Source organism: Dermacentor variabilis, chromosome 9 (genome assembly GCF_050947875.1).
Source record: "Dermacentor variabilis isolate Ectoservices chromosome 9, ASM5094787v1, whole genome shotgun sequence".
Lineage (NCBI taxonomy): Eukaryota > Metazoa > Arthropoda > Arachnida > Ixodida > Ixodidae > Dermacentor > Dermacentor variabilis.
In genome coordinates this window covers 30,919,081-30,936,191 of record NC_134576.1, presented here as the reverse complement: position 1 = coordinate 30,936,191, position 17,111 = coordinate 30,919,081, and the positions used below count along the sequence as shown (strand labels likewise).

The following is a 17,111-nucleotide window of genomic DNA, read 5'->3' as shown; positions in this document are numbered from 1 at the left end:
GAAAATACAGCAGACTTTGTCCCCGCCGCAGATGGCTTTCGAGCTACAGAGGCTCGGGCGGACGCGCGCGGCTGCCCGGGTCATCCGGAATAGAACGCGCCCCCACCCCCTCCCTACCCTCCACCCGGAGCCAGACGGCGTCTCTTAAAAGATGCATTCCGCGCTCAAAGAAACATCCGGCACTTACTCCTTTGCGAAATATATGTTCATCTGTGTTTCGTCTACTACGAGATACGGTCATCAACACGCACATTATAGTGACACCCATGATAATCATAAACATAAACAAAGAGCTGAAAAAAGGACGGAAGTGCATAATGGCGTACTATGCTGCAGAGCAATACTTTCGTGACCGAAGTAAAGAACTAAGGCATTAGATACACATCAAGCCCAATAGATCTGGTTTACAACCCGGTGCCTCACTGCCGTCAAACTGGCATGACAGCTCGCGAAACTGACACGACAACATCGCTAATGCCCAGCACGATTTAAAGGCAGCTATGGCTCTTGCAGCTTCTCTTTTTGCTAATTCCACAATGTACGAAAAAACCGTAAATCGGAAACTATCCGATAGAGCGTCCGCGATAAGCACGCAGTATTGCCGTTGTTGCCTCGGGATATGAAAAAATTCAGATTCCTCGGCCTTAGCAACACCGACTGCCAAATCTCACGGGCTTGAGATTTTATTCCCGGCCGAGTTGCCTTCGGACATCGAAGCAACAACCGAATGTGCAGTCAACCACAAAGATTTACGGAGCACGAGATCTCGGAAAACGTTCCAATTTCTGAGTAGTCTGTAACAGCAGCAGTCAGTAAAACATAACATCAGAATGTTGTTCGCATATAGTGGTAGATGCTTGTAAATGCGGATACTAGGCTGCGTTGTGAGGCTTCCCAGACATTCAGCTTTTTCTTTTTTTCGGATTTCGTGCTGCGTAAAATTTTTGTGGTTGACAGTACCATCGCATCCGCGAGCGGAACCGGAAACTCATCACAGTGCCCGACGCGTAGGTGTTGAACGTTATGTAGAGGTCGCCCAATGTCGGGGGAGACTGCAAAGGCGCTTACACCAGCGAAATTCTTACACAGGCCGTGCAATGAGACGCTGCGCACCAGTGCAGCCATACTCACGTGCCGCTGTTTTTCTTGGCGAATATGTCGACCCATTCGCGTCCGGAGGTAGCAAGCCTTGACGCCACCATGGCGCGCACCCAGGTCAACGGCGACGCCTCTGCGTCGATCAGCAGCCACAGGTCTGGGTTGCTGTTCTCGATCGACGTCTCTGTCACGGCCTGGACGGGTTTGGATAAATTGACAGTTTTAGCAAAGCGTCGCTAGCGTACCGCGGCGCTAACGTTTCAACTTTAGGGTGCTGGAGGGTATTACACCGATTTTTTTTATATTTGATGCCTTAGCATCCAGGGTTATTATACATATAATCCGTGGCCCTAGTGTATCTATCTATGTACGCATCAAGGTAAATTTGTACCTAACCGTTTTCTCGCCTACCTCCGTGACTGGGTAGTCTACGGTCGAATGGCTAGTGCATCAGGTTGCAGTGGTGTGGAAACAGGCTTCTAAATCAACCGTCAAACCAACATTCGATCACTGCGTAGCTACCATTGGGTGTGCAGCAAGCGAGGGGAAGTATTCTCAGCGTTCGCAACGCTTTTCGTCTCGGAGGCCATGAGCGGCCTTTTTGGCAGCGCCCCTAGATGAGGCAGCATATCCAGAAAAAATCGACACAGGAGCACGGCTGGCTGCATGACACGTTTCTCAGTGCTTGCACGCACCAGCACGCCATGCATTTCGGAGGCCATGTGTAGGCTTCGCGGTGGCAGTTCTAGATGGTGCCGAGTGTTCTTAGGGAAGCGCGAAAGATGAATCCCGCTACAGAACAAGCCTCATACATAAATCGCTTTAACGGTGGCAATACGTTGTGTCGCTATATTGATTCAATGCTAACACGCATTAGCTTCGACGGTCATCGTGAGTGGGTCATGCCGGATTTTAATCCGCTAGAATTTTTTGGTGGTACTTCACAAACTTTACTGGGGCTCTCTATTTATCTGTCTATGTATGCTTGTTTATATGTTTGTACCTAACCGTTTTCCCGCCTACAGGGTCCACTGGGTAGTAAGTGGTCAAATGGGTAGAGCATCGATCTGTAGTGCTGAGGTAACAGAGTTCGAAAACAACCATCGTCATCATCATCATAATCGTCACCATCATCAGCCTATTTCATGCCCACTGCACGATGAAGGCCTCTCCCTGCGATCTCTAATTACGCCTGCCCTGCTCCAACCGATTCGAACCAGCACCTGCGAATTTCCTAATTTCATTGCCCCACCTAGCTCTCCGTCGTTCTCGACTGCGGTTCCAGTCTCCTGGCGCCAATTCTGTAACCCTAATGGCCCACCGATAAGGTAACCTACGCATTACACGACCTGCCCACCTCCAGTTTTTTCTCTTGATGTCAATTATAATGTAGTCTATATCCGTTTGCTCTCTGATCCAAAACCGCTCTCTTTCTATTTCCTTAACGTTACGCCTAAAATTCCTCATTCCATCACTGTTTGCGCAGTCCTTAACTTGTTCTCAAGCTTATTTGTCAGTCTCCAAGTTTCTGCCCCATATTTCAGCACCGCTAAAAGGCACTGATTGTACACCTTTTTTTCAAAAATAATGGTAAGCTTCAAGTCCTGAGCTGACAGTGTCTGCCGTATGCGCTCCATCCCATTTTTATTCTTCTGTAAATATCCTTCTCATCATAAGCGCCTCCTGTGGGTAATTGGCCTAGGTAGGCATACTCCTTCACAGACTCTAGGGGCTGACTGGCGATCCTGAAATCTTCTTTCCTTGCCAGGCTACTGAAAATTATATTTGTCTTCTACATATTAATCTTCAACCACACTCTCGTACTCTCTCCCTTAAAGTCCACAATCATTTATTGAACTCGCCCGCAGTGTTGCTGAACAGGACAATGTTATCTGCGAATCGAAGGTTGCTGAGATATTCGCCGTCGATCTTCACTCCTTAAGCCTTCCCAGTTTAATAGTTTGAATACTTCTTCCAAGAATGTAGTGAATAGCATTGGATAGAGCGTTTCTCTTTGCCTGACCCATTTTTTATGGGTATCTTCATACTTTTCTGGATAAGGACGTAAGCGTTCTTATCCAGAACCGTAAGTACAACGTAAGCGTGAGCGTACGTAAGCGTAAGTACAGGACGCAAGCGTCTTGTACTCGTTGAATGTGTAATGACTCTATGACTATCGGTATTTCTACTGAATCAAATGCCTTTTCGTAACCCATGAAAGCGGCATAAAACAGCTGATTGCACTCTGCGGATTTCTCAATTACCTGATTGATGACATGGATGTGATCCGTTGTAGAATATCCCTTCCTGAAGCCAGCCTGTGTTCCTGGTTTACTGAAGCTAAAGTGTTATTCTTATTCTATTAGAATTGATATTGGTGAATATTTTTATACAACACTGAATGTAAGCTAATGGGTCTATAATTTTTCAATTGTTTAACGTCTCCCTTTTTGTGGTAGTATAATGTTGGCATTCTTCTAGCTCTCTGGTACACTTTAAGTCGTGAGGCCCTGTGTATAAAGGGCCGCAAGCTTTTCAAGCACGGTATCTCCTCCATATTTAATTAAATCGACTGTGTTCTCCTTCATCTTCTCCTTCGACTCTTCCCCGTTTCATGTATTCCAAGGCCCTTCTGACCTAATCGCTAGTTATAGGAGGATTTTCTGTATCCTGTTCATTACTGTTCAAAATCGAGGTATCCCGACTCCTCTGGGTACTGTACAGGTCAGTATAGAATTCTTCCGCTGCGGTTACTATACCTTCGAGATTGTCGATGACATTACCCTGCTTATCGTTCTGTGTATACATCTTGGTTTGTCCTATGCCAAGTTTTCTTCTCACTGATTTCATGCTGCGTCCATTTATTAGTGCGTCGTCTGTATTTCTTATGTTATAATTCGATAATCCTTTATTTTCTCCTTGTTAACAAGTTTTGACAATTGCTGGAATTCAATCTGATCTCTGGAGTCGGACTGCTTAATTTTTTGTCGTTTCTTTATTAGGCCCTTCGTTACTTGGGAGAGCTTGCCTAATGGTTGCCTAGGTGCCTTGCCTCCCACTGGACTAGTCTCTGAAGCCAGCCTAGTTATGGTTTCATTCATTACCTCTATGTTATCTTCATCTCTCTGTTGTAAGGCTGCATATTTGTTTGCAAGTACCAGCCTGAATTTTTCAGCTTTTACCATTACTGCCTCTACGTTGACCTGTTTCTTCTTGACCAATTTTACTCTTTCTCTCTTCAAACTGAGGTGAATCCTAGCCCTCAGTAAGCTATGATCACTGCATCTTACCCTACCTATCACTTCTACATCCTGCACTATGATGGGGCCCGCAGAAAGTATGAATTCAATTTCATTTCTTGTTTCACTGTTAAGGCTTTTCCAGATCCAGTTTGTGTTGCTATGTTTCCTAAAGAAGGTGTTCATTATTCACAGCTTATTCCTTTCTGCGAATTCTACCAGCATCTCTCCTCTGGCGTTCCTATAATCGACGCCGTAGTGGCCAATTGCTTGTTCACCAGCCTGCTTTTTCCCCGCTTTTCGATTGAAGTTGCCCATTACTACAGTATTTATTTATTTTAAATACTTTCAAGGCCCGCAGGCGCTACAGAAAGGAGTGGTACATATACATAGAAAAAAAATGCAGATGCAGATGTATACTGAGTTTACACATTTCTCATGTCTAATTCAGCATCTTCATAAAACTGATCTACTGCATCATCATTTTAACTGGATGATGGAGCGTAGGCTTCTACTGCCTTTAATCTAGACTTCTTATGTTCGATTACGACTACGGCTACCCTCTCATTAATGCTATAGAATTCGTCAATGTTGCCCGCTATGTCCTTATGGAATACGAATCCTACCCGCATTGCTTCTTATCTGGGATACCTCTATAGCAGAAGACATGCCGTTAGGCAGCAGTGTATAAGCCTCACCAGTTCTAATCTCACTTAGGCCAATGGTATCCCAAACAATGTCTGATAGTTCCTGAAAGAGTACTGCTAAGCTAGCCTCACTCGAGAGGGTTCGGGTGTTAAACGTTGCAAGGGTCAGTTTCCATTGACTGTCCCAGAGGCGGCGACCACCTGACCAAGGCGGCGGTCACAGGTGTCAGCTCAAATTCACCTCCTCCGAGCTTGGGGATACTACATCCCCAAGCTCGGAGGAGGTGAATTGGAGCTGAATACCTTCAGATTGAAAAATAAGAAGCCGAGGATTCGAAGTTCTGGCTATGGCAACAGAGCAACCGAGACAGCTCAGTCAAATAACCCTGCAGGCGGCAAGGCCACCTTATCGCGCAGAAGTCCAGCCCTGAGGATACTACTAGTACATGCTTAAAAACTCCCTTGATTGATCCGCGATAGAGGGGTAGATAGATAGGCGGGTATAGATCGATAGAGTTATACCTTTTCGCACTGGAATGTCTGGAGTGCCGCGTCTTCCAGTAGTATCTCGGAACAGTAGCGGTGTCATAGCGAACTAGTGCGATTCTAGCGCGTTCCGTCTGAGATTGCTGGGATTTCAGACGACTAAAGGTCAACAGGCTACCCTTGTACTATACTCGCCTGCAAACATAACTTTCGGAAGCGAACGTGACGTGTATCTTCAGCTGCGACGATTACCCCGCTGCGATTGCAGACAAGCGCCCGCTTTGGATTGCCAGCATAAACAGGTGTTATTGACGCCATCCATTTCGTCGAGTGTATGTTCAGGTTTTGTCTCCAGTAAACGCACGGTGACGAACTCGGCACCTACGACAAAACTAGCATATGAACAAAAGGCGCGTAGAGTCAGTAAGCTATTGCGAACAGACGAAGTCAGCTATCCCTTCGTGCACGCAGCTTAAAGTTATTCTGTTGAAATGCATTCTAAGATTACCATGCTTGACAACCGAGAATGGTAGAAGTTGGCCGAGGACGTATTAGGAAAAAAGTAAGTACCGATGAAGAAAATAAGCGTGTGTTCTTTTCGTTCTGTAGCCAAAGCCGTGCCTACCTTGTTCCGACAGCCCCTAGTTCACGTGAGCCCTCCTGCGCTTCCGAATCTCACGGGTGAGCTGTGTGGCCGACGCATCGCATCGTGTGCCGTAATACTTAAGAAAATAGAGCTGCAGTTGCAGAGAATAGCTCGAGTCACCGAGGTGGCTTTGCACAGGCACCAATCGAGACCTAAGAGCGCGTATGTAATCTGAACGCGTCGCATGTGTCTGGTTTATCTAGGCATATTCGCGGCCACTGCCATTAGGTCTTTTTATCCATGTTAATGAGCCTTCCGGTCGAGTTATATTGCAGTTCTTTATTTTGTAAAGCTTGATGCCTTTCGCCTGGCAAAGAATGCTTCGAAAATCGTAGTGCGAAAAGTTTAGGAGCACAAGAGCTATCAAAACGTGTGCCCTCGGAGCTTCGAGCTAGTTACCTGCATTAACATCTATTTACGCTGATGAGGCATACCGCACGGCACACGGGGACGGCTTACTATAACTCAAGGCTAGATAGACATACAATATGGCATGTTGTACGTGTATTACAGGTCGTCAATGTTCAAAATTGGCCCGCCTCCCATTCCTATCGCGGGCAGAGCTGTGGTATCACCTGTATAAGCCCTTCGCCGTTCGACATTGCGGCTATAAAAACGCTCAAAGCTTACTAACGACGCGCTAAGAAGTTTTCCCCTATCGCAAAACCTTGTTGAGACCTCTCCGCAAAAACGCGAAAACTTGCCACTCGAGTTCCAATCGGTCGGCCGAAATGAACGGACGTGTCGTCCTCGCGCTCCGCAACCACCGAGACTACGCGACCTTCACCGACCGCCCTTGACCGCCCTTGCCCGGGCCGCTTTCGCCGGGAGTCATATGGGAAGCGGCTTTCTCGCCGTTTCCCACCGACCGCCTTTTCTTTCCGGGACTTTGTTGCCGCTCCCCGCGCCTCTACAGCTCTGAAGCAGTTCCAACGCGGCTGGCCCTGCCGGGGCCATAGCTGCCTTGGCGTGTTTTCTACACCATGAACCAAGAGCGCCAAGCGACCAGCTCTTCCGAGGCCCATGTTCTAAACGGGCGTGCAAAGGGCCTTCGGCCAATTCACCGCTCTGTTTCGATGGAGCATTTATCTACCGCAACGTCATTTTCCAACGAGCAGTAGACGCGATCGGCGACGGAGAACGCCGCCATGCGTTCTTTAACAACGAAGACGCCAGAGGTGGATACCGCGGGAGTGGCTGCCGATCCCATCGTCGCCAATTTTCCCTCCTAACAGCGAAAGGTGGACACTCCAACCGGGGAAAGGATGGAGGAAGGTGCTGCCCCGAACATTTACGACGACAAAACTGACGACGACACAGGTGGCTGTTGGAAGACAGTCATACATAAGCGACGCATCCGTCACACGCGCGCTAAGACGCAACCCTCCGAGAACATCTTGGGCATTCCGGACGCCTCCCAGCCTACCGTACGCAAGCGCATTCGGAATCAGAACCTGCCTCAACTTCCTTTGCACGATGAAAAGATAATTCTGCGGCCTCACGGAGGACTTTGTCTCGATAAGTGGACGCGCCCAGAACTCGCCAGTGCTCTATGGAGTGCAGCCGGCTTGACCACCGAGGATCGTCAGGACATCATATTCCGACTGCGACCTCAGCAGAACTTGGAAATCATCAGCACACCCCAGTCACACGTAGCCGACGCATTGTACAAGGTGAGGGAGCTGAACCTTGGTCAGCGGGTCTATCCCATCACGACATATTTTGCGGCCCCAGACAACTCATGCAAGGGAATTGTTCCTGGCCTTTTGCCCTGTACACCGTCTTCCAAGCTAGTGGATGAGCTTGTGGCTCCTGGAACTCAAATAGTTCAAGCACGAATGATGGGTCAAACCAACGTTGCGTTGGTAACATTTGAAGGACCTAAAGTGCCTCGCTACGTGCGTTTCTATAGTGCAGAACTCCGCTGCTACCCCATCGACCCCGCCAACTGGTTTGCAAGATATATCACAAGCTCGGCCATTCGGCTGATTACTGTCCTACGCCGCACATGGTCATTTGCGCGACGTGCGGGACTGGCAACCCCACCCCGTCACATCCGTGCACCCCACACTGCAGATCGTGTGACGGCACCCACCCTACAGCGGATCCAAACTGCCCGCGGCGTGCTAGGCAGACACTGAACAAAGCGTGGGTGCGGAAAGCTCTCGAGAAAGAGCAGCGTGAACTCCAACCCTCCAGCGACCCGACCACTACCACAGATACGGCGGAGACCCGAACGTCGCGCGCCCCATCGAAGGAGACCAGAAAAGTCAGGTCGGAGACCCGTTCGAGATCCCGTCGCAAGTTCAAGTCTCGGTCCCGATCCCGCGAGGCGTCGGTGCGCCTCCCAGAGAAGCGCCCTCCTTCCCCATCTTCCCAACAACCCTACAAGAAGGCCCTTCAGACCAACGCCCCAGCCAAGGTGACCCTGATCCCTTCAGGGATGCAGCGGACCCCAGAGAAGAAAACAGCAATGGAGGCGCCTCGGGAGGTAGGTCGGGCGGAGGGTCTCCCACAGCTCACTCCGCCCCGTAAATCTCTCCCTAACCTTTCCCCTATTACCGATTCGTTACCTAATCCCGATCCTCGAATAGAAATAGCCCGCCTACGTCGTGACATGGAGGCGCGCTGTGAGCGCCTGCAAAAACAAATGGACGCGCTCGTAGCAGACTTGAGCACTAGTATGCAGGAGGCTCTGGACAGGATAGAACGCCAAATGGAGGCCCTTCAAATAGGGATTACGGAGCAAGTGAAATCATGTATAGAGTGCACTTTCGCACGCTTACAAGCTCGTGAGCTTAGCGGTAACAACGAAAGCGCGCTTTCCGGCCGCAACCTTCAGATGTGGGCACCCGGCGCCCGCATCCCTATGCACGACCGCCTGCTTCCTCTCGCGATGATGATGGCGCCGCGTAACGCGGAGCAACTAGTGGTGTGGCAGTGGAATTGTAGGGGATTCCGCCGAAAACGAGGTTCCCTACAGCAGTATATCGCCACATCCACGAACCCTCCCGATGTCATACTCTTACAGGAAGTCAATTGAACCCCTTCTTTATCCGGCTACAGAACGCTCTCTGGTGTCTCTCCTCTTCTGGGAGCTTTAGTTTCGAAACATGTTACATGTCGCCTGCATACCACTAGCATTGATATTCCTCACCAAATATTGTAAATAATTACGCAAGGCAAACGCAGCGAGAGTCTGTTTATACTCAATGCATACAGTTCCCCCCGTTCGCAAACGCACTGTTTTCAGTACCTACTAACCGAATTTGGTAGGCTTGGACGGGTTTGTGTGGTGGCCGGCGACTTTAACGCTCCGCATACTGCATGGGGTTACGTTAAATCGCAGGCTAAAGGGACCCGCTTATGGAATGCCATCTGTAACATGAGATACACAATGCTTGCCGACCCAGAGCACCCCACTCGGATGGGCAATAGCGTATCTCGTGACACCTGCCCTGACCTTACCTTCGTGCGCAATACTGGCCCAGTCGTTGCGCACGGACCTTTAGAGGAGCACCTTGGTAGTGACCACTACATTGTAGCGACGACCTTGTCCTTACGGGGTGCGCGCAGGCCTGAGCGAAATGTGCGAATAACGGATTGGGCGAAATTCAGGGAACGTCGCCATGAACCACCTGAGCGCCAAGGGTACGAACGCTGGCTTGACTCTCTCGCACGAGATCTAGAGGCCACCACGAGCACACTGCGCACCACAACCGAGACACCAGACATAGGAACCGCATTTACTTCATCTTTGGAACGCCCGCAGAGGGTTGACACGACGATGGAAACGACAACGCCTCAACCGCAAACTTAGGAAACGTGTAGATGAAATTACACGGGAATCTCAGGAGTATGCAGATATCCTTACGAGGAATAACTGGGAAGATTTTGCGATCGCCTCTCAGGCACATTGAGCACAGAAAAAACGTGGTCGATTCTTCGCTCACTCACAGATCCCACCACAACAAAGGGGAAAACATTTCAACAGCTGCACATCCTAATGCGCGAGTACAGGGACGACGTCTCGACACTCCTCAGAGAACTAGAGAAGCATTTCATACCCACAGGCCCTCCGCCGCAGTACGCTGACTATCCTTATGTAGGCGAGGCGAACGAATTGCTCGATGCAGACATCACATCTGACGAGGTGCGGGTGGTCCTACAAGACCTACGCCGCAACCCGGCACCGCGAGCCGACCACATCCGATTCGCCACCCTTCGTAACCTCAGTGACACGGATATTAACCACCTCACCCATATCTTCAATGATTGCTGGCGCAAGGGCATGCTTCGCCAAGCATGGCGACACGCCGACATCACACTGATCCTCAAACCGGGCAAGCCTGTTAAGGTTGAAAACTTACGACCCATCTCCCTAACATCCTGCATTGGTAAGCTCATGGAGCATGTACTCTTGTGGCGTCTGCAGCCCTTCCTCGAAGAAAAATCATTCTTTTGTAACTCTCAATTCGGATATCGGGTTCATCTGTCTGCCAAATATGTGCTTTTACAATTGCGTGAGGAAGTCATAGGACCTCCGTCGTCCGCCCAAACGAGAGCAATCATCGCCTTAGACCTAAAAGGGGCATTCGATAATTTTGAACATGACCTCATCCTTCGCAATGTTGCACATTCACAATGTGGAATTCGTATGTACAACTATATCCGCGCATTTCGAGATCGCACAGGCACCGTAGGAATGGGACCGTATCGATCCGGTACGATTCGCTTTGTAGGACGTGGGACACCACAGGGCTCAGTTCTTTCCCCTACTCTATTCAATATCGCGCTCGCAGGGCTCCCCCGGCTACTCGACCAGATCCCTGATGTCGCCCCCGCTATTTATGCGGACGACATTACTATCTGGTCGACACGCGGTTCCGACGGAGCCATCCAGGACGGACTGCAGCAAGCAGTCGATACAGTTTCCGAGTACGCGAGAAAATGTGGGTTAAGATGTGCTCCGGAAAAGTCGGAGCTCATAATTATTCGCCCCCGGAGCCGTTCCTCTACTCCCCCTATCACTGTGCACGTGGATGGCACACGGATTCCACAGGTTAATCGTGCCCGTATCCTCGGCCTACACGTCCAAGCGGATGGCAGGTCAAACTACATTGTTTCCCTTCTATCCAGACAGATTGAGCGAGTTCTGGCCATGATCCGGAGGGTCTCCAACAGGCGCTCGGGACTTCGAGAAGAGGACCTGCTGCGCTTGGTGGAGGCACGCGTGTTCAGCCGCCTTACATACCATCTCCCATTTCAGCGGTTGACCCAAGCGCAACAACTTCGCATAGGCGCAATGATTCGCAAAACGACGAAGCTGGCCCATGGCCTCCCCAACTATACATCCACACACCGTCTCCTTAACTTAGGGAGACATAACGCACTCGGCGAACTGCTAGAGGCACATTGGGTCAGCCATCGCCAGCGCCTCCTACTCATTCCTACTGGCCGCCATCTTCTCACACGGCTAGGATACTCTGTCCCACCCCTTGAGTCTGAAGCCCGTCCAACGATCTTGTCGTCCGCGATACGCCAAGCACTAAGTATTCATCCATTGCCACGTAATATGAACCCCGAGCATGACAAAGGGCGGCGCAAAGCCCGTGTACGATACATTGGCCGCATGCTTGCAAACATCTCGGAAACACATACTTTATACACGGACACATCACGCACTCAAGATGGCTATACCTCGGTAGTTTTGGATGGCACCGAATCCCTGAGAGACTCTGCTGCGATGCGCGGAACAAATGCCGCTGACGGAGAAATCCTCGGTGTTGCTCTTGCAATTCGATACGCCATCCGTGTTCCTGAGGAAGTGTATATATTGACAGACTCGCAACAGGCGTGCCGGGCGTTCCTATCGGGACATGGCATCCCGAGAGCGGCGCGCCAAATTCTCAAACAGATCCCGCAGAATACACCTCCCCGCATCCACTTACTCTGGACCCCTGGTCATACCGCGCTGCCGGGTAACGAACGCGTGCATGCGGTTGCCCGAGAAATTTCCCTCCAGGTGACTCGGCATGATGAGGCGACAAGTTCAGAGGGGGGGGGATCCCTTAATTGCTCCGTTACAAAGACATACTCCGTCATTATACACGCATTCGTCGCACCCACGCCGCACCACCGCCGTCCTTCTCGCGGGAGGAAGCAGTGGCATTACGCCAGTTACAAACCGGAAATTTTCCAAATCTTGTCTCTCTCAATAAATTCTACCCACACTGTTATGCAGATCGTTGCCCTGGCTGTGGCAGCTCGCCCACAATCTCGCGCGAGGTCCTCCAAGTTGTGATACAACGGGCTCGAAACATCGCCGGAATCATCTTAGGGACCCTGGACTGAGGGTTCCTCCCACACTGCACTCGCCATTCACATATTATTAATAAAGATGTTTTACTCTCTCTCTTGCCACTTGACTTGAATTAGTCCGTACGCCGTGCACCCTCCAGTGCGATTCCACACACCGACATAGCGCCGCACGAGGTACAGTGCTATAATAAAATAATAATAATAATAATAATAATAATAATAATAATAATAATAATAATAATAATAATAATAATAATAATAATGTAAGGAGGTTTATTGGAGGAGTCCAACAAACAGGCGGTAGCTCAGAACAGTAGGTCGGGAGAGCCAGATGGTAGTGTTCGAGCGCCGATATCGTGCCCTCCGCTCTTGATGATGATCGGGATGTCATTTCTGCCTTTCTTCATTACAATTGCCCCCGTCGAGAAAGGTGGAGCCATTCTGGCGATCTAACCGATGGGGACAAGACGGTCGAAGTACGGCTTGAGGCGGTCTACGTGAACAACATCACGTCCACGTCGACGACGGTCGCCTTGCAGCGTAAGAGGTTCAATGACGTAGTTTACGGGCGAAGTACGCTCGACGGCGCGGTAGGGACCATGATAATTTGGGAGAAGTTTGGACGACAAGCCAGGGGCGCAGTGTGGTACAAGCAGCCACACAAGTGCTCCAGGAGCGAATGTTGCGGCAGGAGAGTGGTCATCATCACGGGCGTTTTTCTGGCGTTGTTGGTCGGCTGTAGTAAAGTGCTTGGCTAGTTGTCGGCAATCTTCAGCGTAACGGGCGGCTTCCGACACGGGCGTGCACTCTGAGGCATCTGGTGCGTATGGCAGCAACGTGTCGATAGTGTGCGTCGGCTGGCGACCGTACAGAAGGAAGAAGGGGGAATACGCGGTTGTGACTTGCGTAGCGGTGTTGTACGCGTATGTCGCAAATGGAAGAACCAGGTCCCAGTTGGACTGATCAGATGGAACATGTGTCGCAAGCATGTCGCCCTGTGTCCGATTAAACCGCTCAGTGAGACCGTTCGTCTGAGGGTGGTAGGCAGTACACGTCCGATGCACAATGTTGCACTGGTGGAGAAGTGCTTGGATTACATCAGAGAGAAATACGCGGCCACGGTCACTGAGGAGTTCGCGAGGAGGACCGTGTCGAAGCACAAAACGCTTGAGAATGAAAGAGGCGACGTCCTGTGCTGTCGCGGTGGGGAGAGCAGCTGGTTTCGGCGTATCGTGTAAGGTGGTCGACAGCAATGATAGCCCATCGGTTTTCCGCCGTGGTCAAAGGTAAAGGTCCATAAAGGTCGATTCCAACGCGGTCGAATGGGCGGTCTGGGCATGGAAGGGGCTGTAATGAAGCTGCGGCAGGATGCGGTGGTTTTTTTCGTCGCTGACACTCCTGGCAGCCGCGAATGAACTTGCGGACAAAGCGAAACATTCCGCGCCAGTAGTACCTTTGGCGTAAGCGTTCATAGGTCTTGAAGACACCGCCGTGAGCACACTGGGGGTCGGAGTGTAAGGATGCGCAGATTGTAGAGCGCAGCGTTCTGGGGATAACTAGGAGCAACTTCCTACCATCCGGCGAGTAGTTGCGCCGGTACAGGAGGCCATCACGGATGCTGAAGTTCGAAGCTTGGCGTCGCAGTGTTCGAGTGGTCGAAAGGGTGGGTGCCTCGGATAAAACGTCAAGAAGCGAAGCGATCCAGGGATCGTGGCGCTGTGCAGAGGAGACGGTGGCAACGTCAAGAGCTGACAGTGGGTGGTCTATAGTGGATATGGACGCAGTATCGGTGGATAGTGGTGACCGCGACAGTGCGTGAGCATCGGCATGCTTGCTTCCGGAACGATATATAACGCGGATGTCGAACTCTTGAAGTCGAAGAGCCCAGCGGGCAAGGCGACCTGACGGATCCTTCAACGAAGACAACCAACATAATGCATGATGATCCGTCACTACATCAAACGTCCGGCCATATAACTAAGGGCGGAACTTGGCAAGCGCCCAGACTAGTGCCAAGCATTCTTTCTCGGTGACGCTATAGTTTGACTCAGCCTTGGTGAGCGTTCTGCTGGCGTATGCGACGACATACTCTGCGAACCCAGGCTTTCGTTGTGCGAGAACAGCAGCGAGGCCGACACCACTGGCGTCTGTGTGCACCTCAGTTGCGGCCGTAGGATCGTAGTGGCGCAGTATAGGTGGTGACGTCAGGAGACGGCGAAGGGTGGAGAAGGCTTGGTCACACTCAGAAGACCACGACGAAAGATTTGAGGCGCTGCTTAAAAGTTTGGTCAAAGGCGCAATTATAGAGGCGAAGTTGCGCACAAACCGACGAAAGTAGGAGCATAACCCTATGAAGCTTCGTAACTGCTTTAGAGTCGTCGGTTTGGGGAAGTCGGTCACGGCTCGTAGTTTAGCCGCCGGGTCCGGAAGCACACCGTCTTTTGATACGAAGTGACCGAGAATTGTAAGTTTTCGCGCTGCAAAGCGGCACTTCTTGAGATTTAGTTGCAGTTGAGCGGTCTTCAGACACGTCAGGACATGGTTGAGGCGTTCCAGATGGGTTGCGAAATCTGGCGCAAAGACAACAATGTCGTCGAGGTAGCAGAGACATATGTGCCACTTCAAACCCCGCAGAACAGAGTCCATCATGCGCTCGAAGGTGGCAGGCGCATTGCAGAGGCCAAAGGGCATGACATTGAATTCATATAGACCGTCAGGCGTGACGAAGGCTGTCTTTGAACGGTCGGCCTCTGCTAAAGGCACCTGCCAATACCCGGAACGCAAATCTAACGATGAAAAAAACTCGGCACCTTGTAGGCAATCAAGGGCATCGCCAATTCTGGGTAACGGGTACACGTCTTTTCGAGTGACCTTGTTTAGGCGCCGGTAATCCACGCAGAAGCGAATTGATCCATCCTTTTTTTTAACGAGAACCACAGGTGATGCCCATGGACTTTGTGAAGGGCGAATAACGTCGCGTTTAAGCATGTCATCAACGTGGTCGGTAATAACTTGACGTTCCGCGATGGAGACACGGTAAGGGCGTTGTCGCACTGGCGAGTTGGAGTCGGTGTCTATGTAGTGAACAATGGTAGAAGTTCGGCCAAGGGCACGTTGGGCAACATCGAAAGAGTCGCGGAACTGGTAGAGCAGCTGGAGAAGAGCAGAGCGTTCAAATGGTGACAGTCCGTATGCGATCGACGAATCGAATGGGTCGGCAGCTGGTACATCAGAAGGATTGAGGGCACTGACGACGTCGAGGTCGCGTCGAGCTGAATTTTGCTGCACGGAAAAAATTTGGCCGATATCAATGGGTTGCACGCATCCAAGGGATTCACATTTAAGCAGTTTGATGGGATACGGAAGAGGATTTGTGAGGCAGAGAGCGCTTGTTCCATTCGAAATAGAGAGGGTCGAATAAGGCAGAAGAAGTGGCTTCCGACTTAGAAGGAGGCGTGATGGTTCAAAGAATGCAGCTTCATCACATATGCTGTTGCAGAACACGGGGAGCAAAACAGCTGCTGTCGGCGGAATTTCTGTGTCTTCTGTTACGACTAGTTTGTGTGCGGCTTGATGAACGGGGTTGTAGGACTGGTCACACAACGGAAAGAGCTCAAGTTCAGATCTGGCACAATCAATAACGGCGTGAATATGCGATAGAAAGTCCCAGCCAAGTATGATGTCATGCGAGCAGGATGAAAGGACGATAAACTCAACAGTGTAGTGCTCTTTAGCGATAATAAGTCGACTGCAGGCAGTCGAGTAGTGCAGGCAGCTATAGGCCGAAGAGGGTCTCCATTCGCTCTACGTAAGGGCATCATCTCAAGAGGCGTGGTCACCTTCCGAAGCTTGCGGCAGAATGTGGCGTCTATATCAGAAACGGCAGCACCGGTATCGACAAGAGCATATGCACGGGTGCCTTCTACAGAAACTTCGACAATATTCGACGGCAAAGTTCGAGGACTTGAGCATTTCGACAGCGCAGTTCTTGCCTCACGAACTGCGGGGGCTAGTTTCCCTCATTTTCAGGGGCTGGTCGACGACGCATGGGCGACAAGGATCGGCGACGGGGTGAAGGTGAGCGACGAGACGTGGGTTGCGGATAGTCACGTGAAGACGTGCTTGTTTGCGGACCCGGACTCTCATAACGAGAGCGGGGACGATCCATGTAGTTCGGCGAACGGGCGTCTGAGTATCCTGGCGCGCGACGGCGGCAGAATCGGGCGATATGACTAGGGCCATCGCATGCAAAACAGATCGGCCGGTTGTCGCGCGTTCGCCAGGGATTCGCAGTGATGGGAGCAGCCCATGTCACGGACGGCTGAATCGGGGATGCAGCATACGACACACCATGGGACGGTGAGGGCTGTTGAAGCTGCTGCCGCTTTACTACGTCGTCGTAACTAAGAGGCGCGGTGACAGGTTGCTGCTGAATGGGCACCGGCATGGCCTCGGAAATCTGTTCTTGGATGACGTGTCGAAGCACGGGAGCCAACGGGATTGGTAGCTGCAGTTGCTGCTGCTGTGGGAGCTCCTGACGCTGAGCAAACGGCAGAAGAGACAACTGACGGGCTACCTCCTCACGCACAAATTCTTTCATTTGTGCAGGAAGGTGTGACTGGTCAGGCACGATGTCCAGTGCAGCGAGTGGTTGACTGTGTGTGTGAGATGAAC

General features: G+C 50.9%; 1 protein-coding gene across 8 annotated transcripts in view; it reads right to left on the bottom strand.

The window, feature by feature from the left end:
- LOC142592566 (putative phospholipase B-like 2) overlaps positions 1–17,111 on the bottom strand; it is a 137,600-nt gene that overhangs the window by 49,399 nt on the left and 71,090 nt on the right. For all 8 annotated transcript variants that reach the window (XM_075704087.1, XM_075704085.1, XM_075704090.1 and 5 more), the window contains one exon: positions 1,132–1,292. In XM_075704087.1, the coding sequence (XP_075560202.1) occupies positions 1,132–1,292 (161 nt within the window). The remainder of the gene's footprint in view (positions 1–1,131; positions 1,293–17,111) is intronic.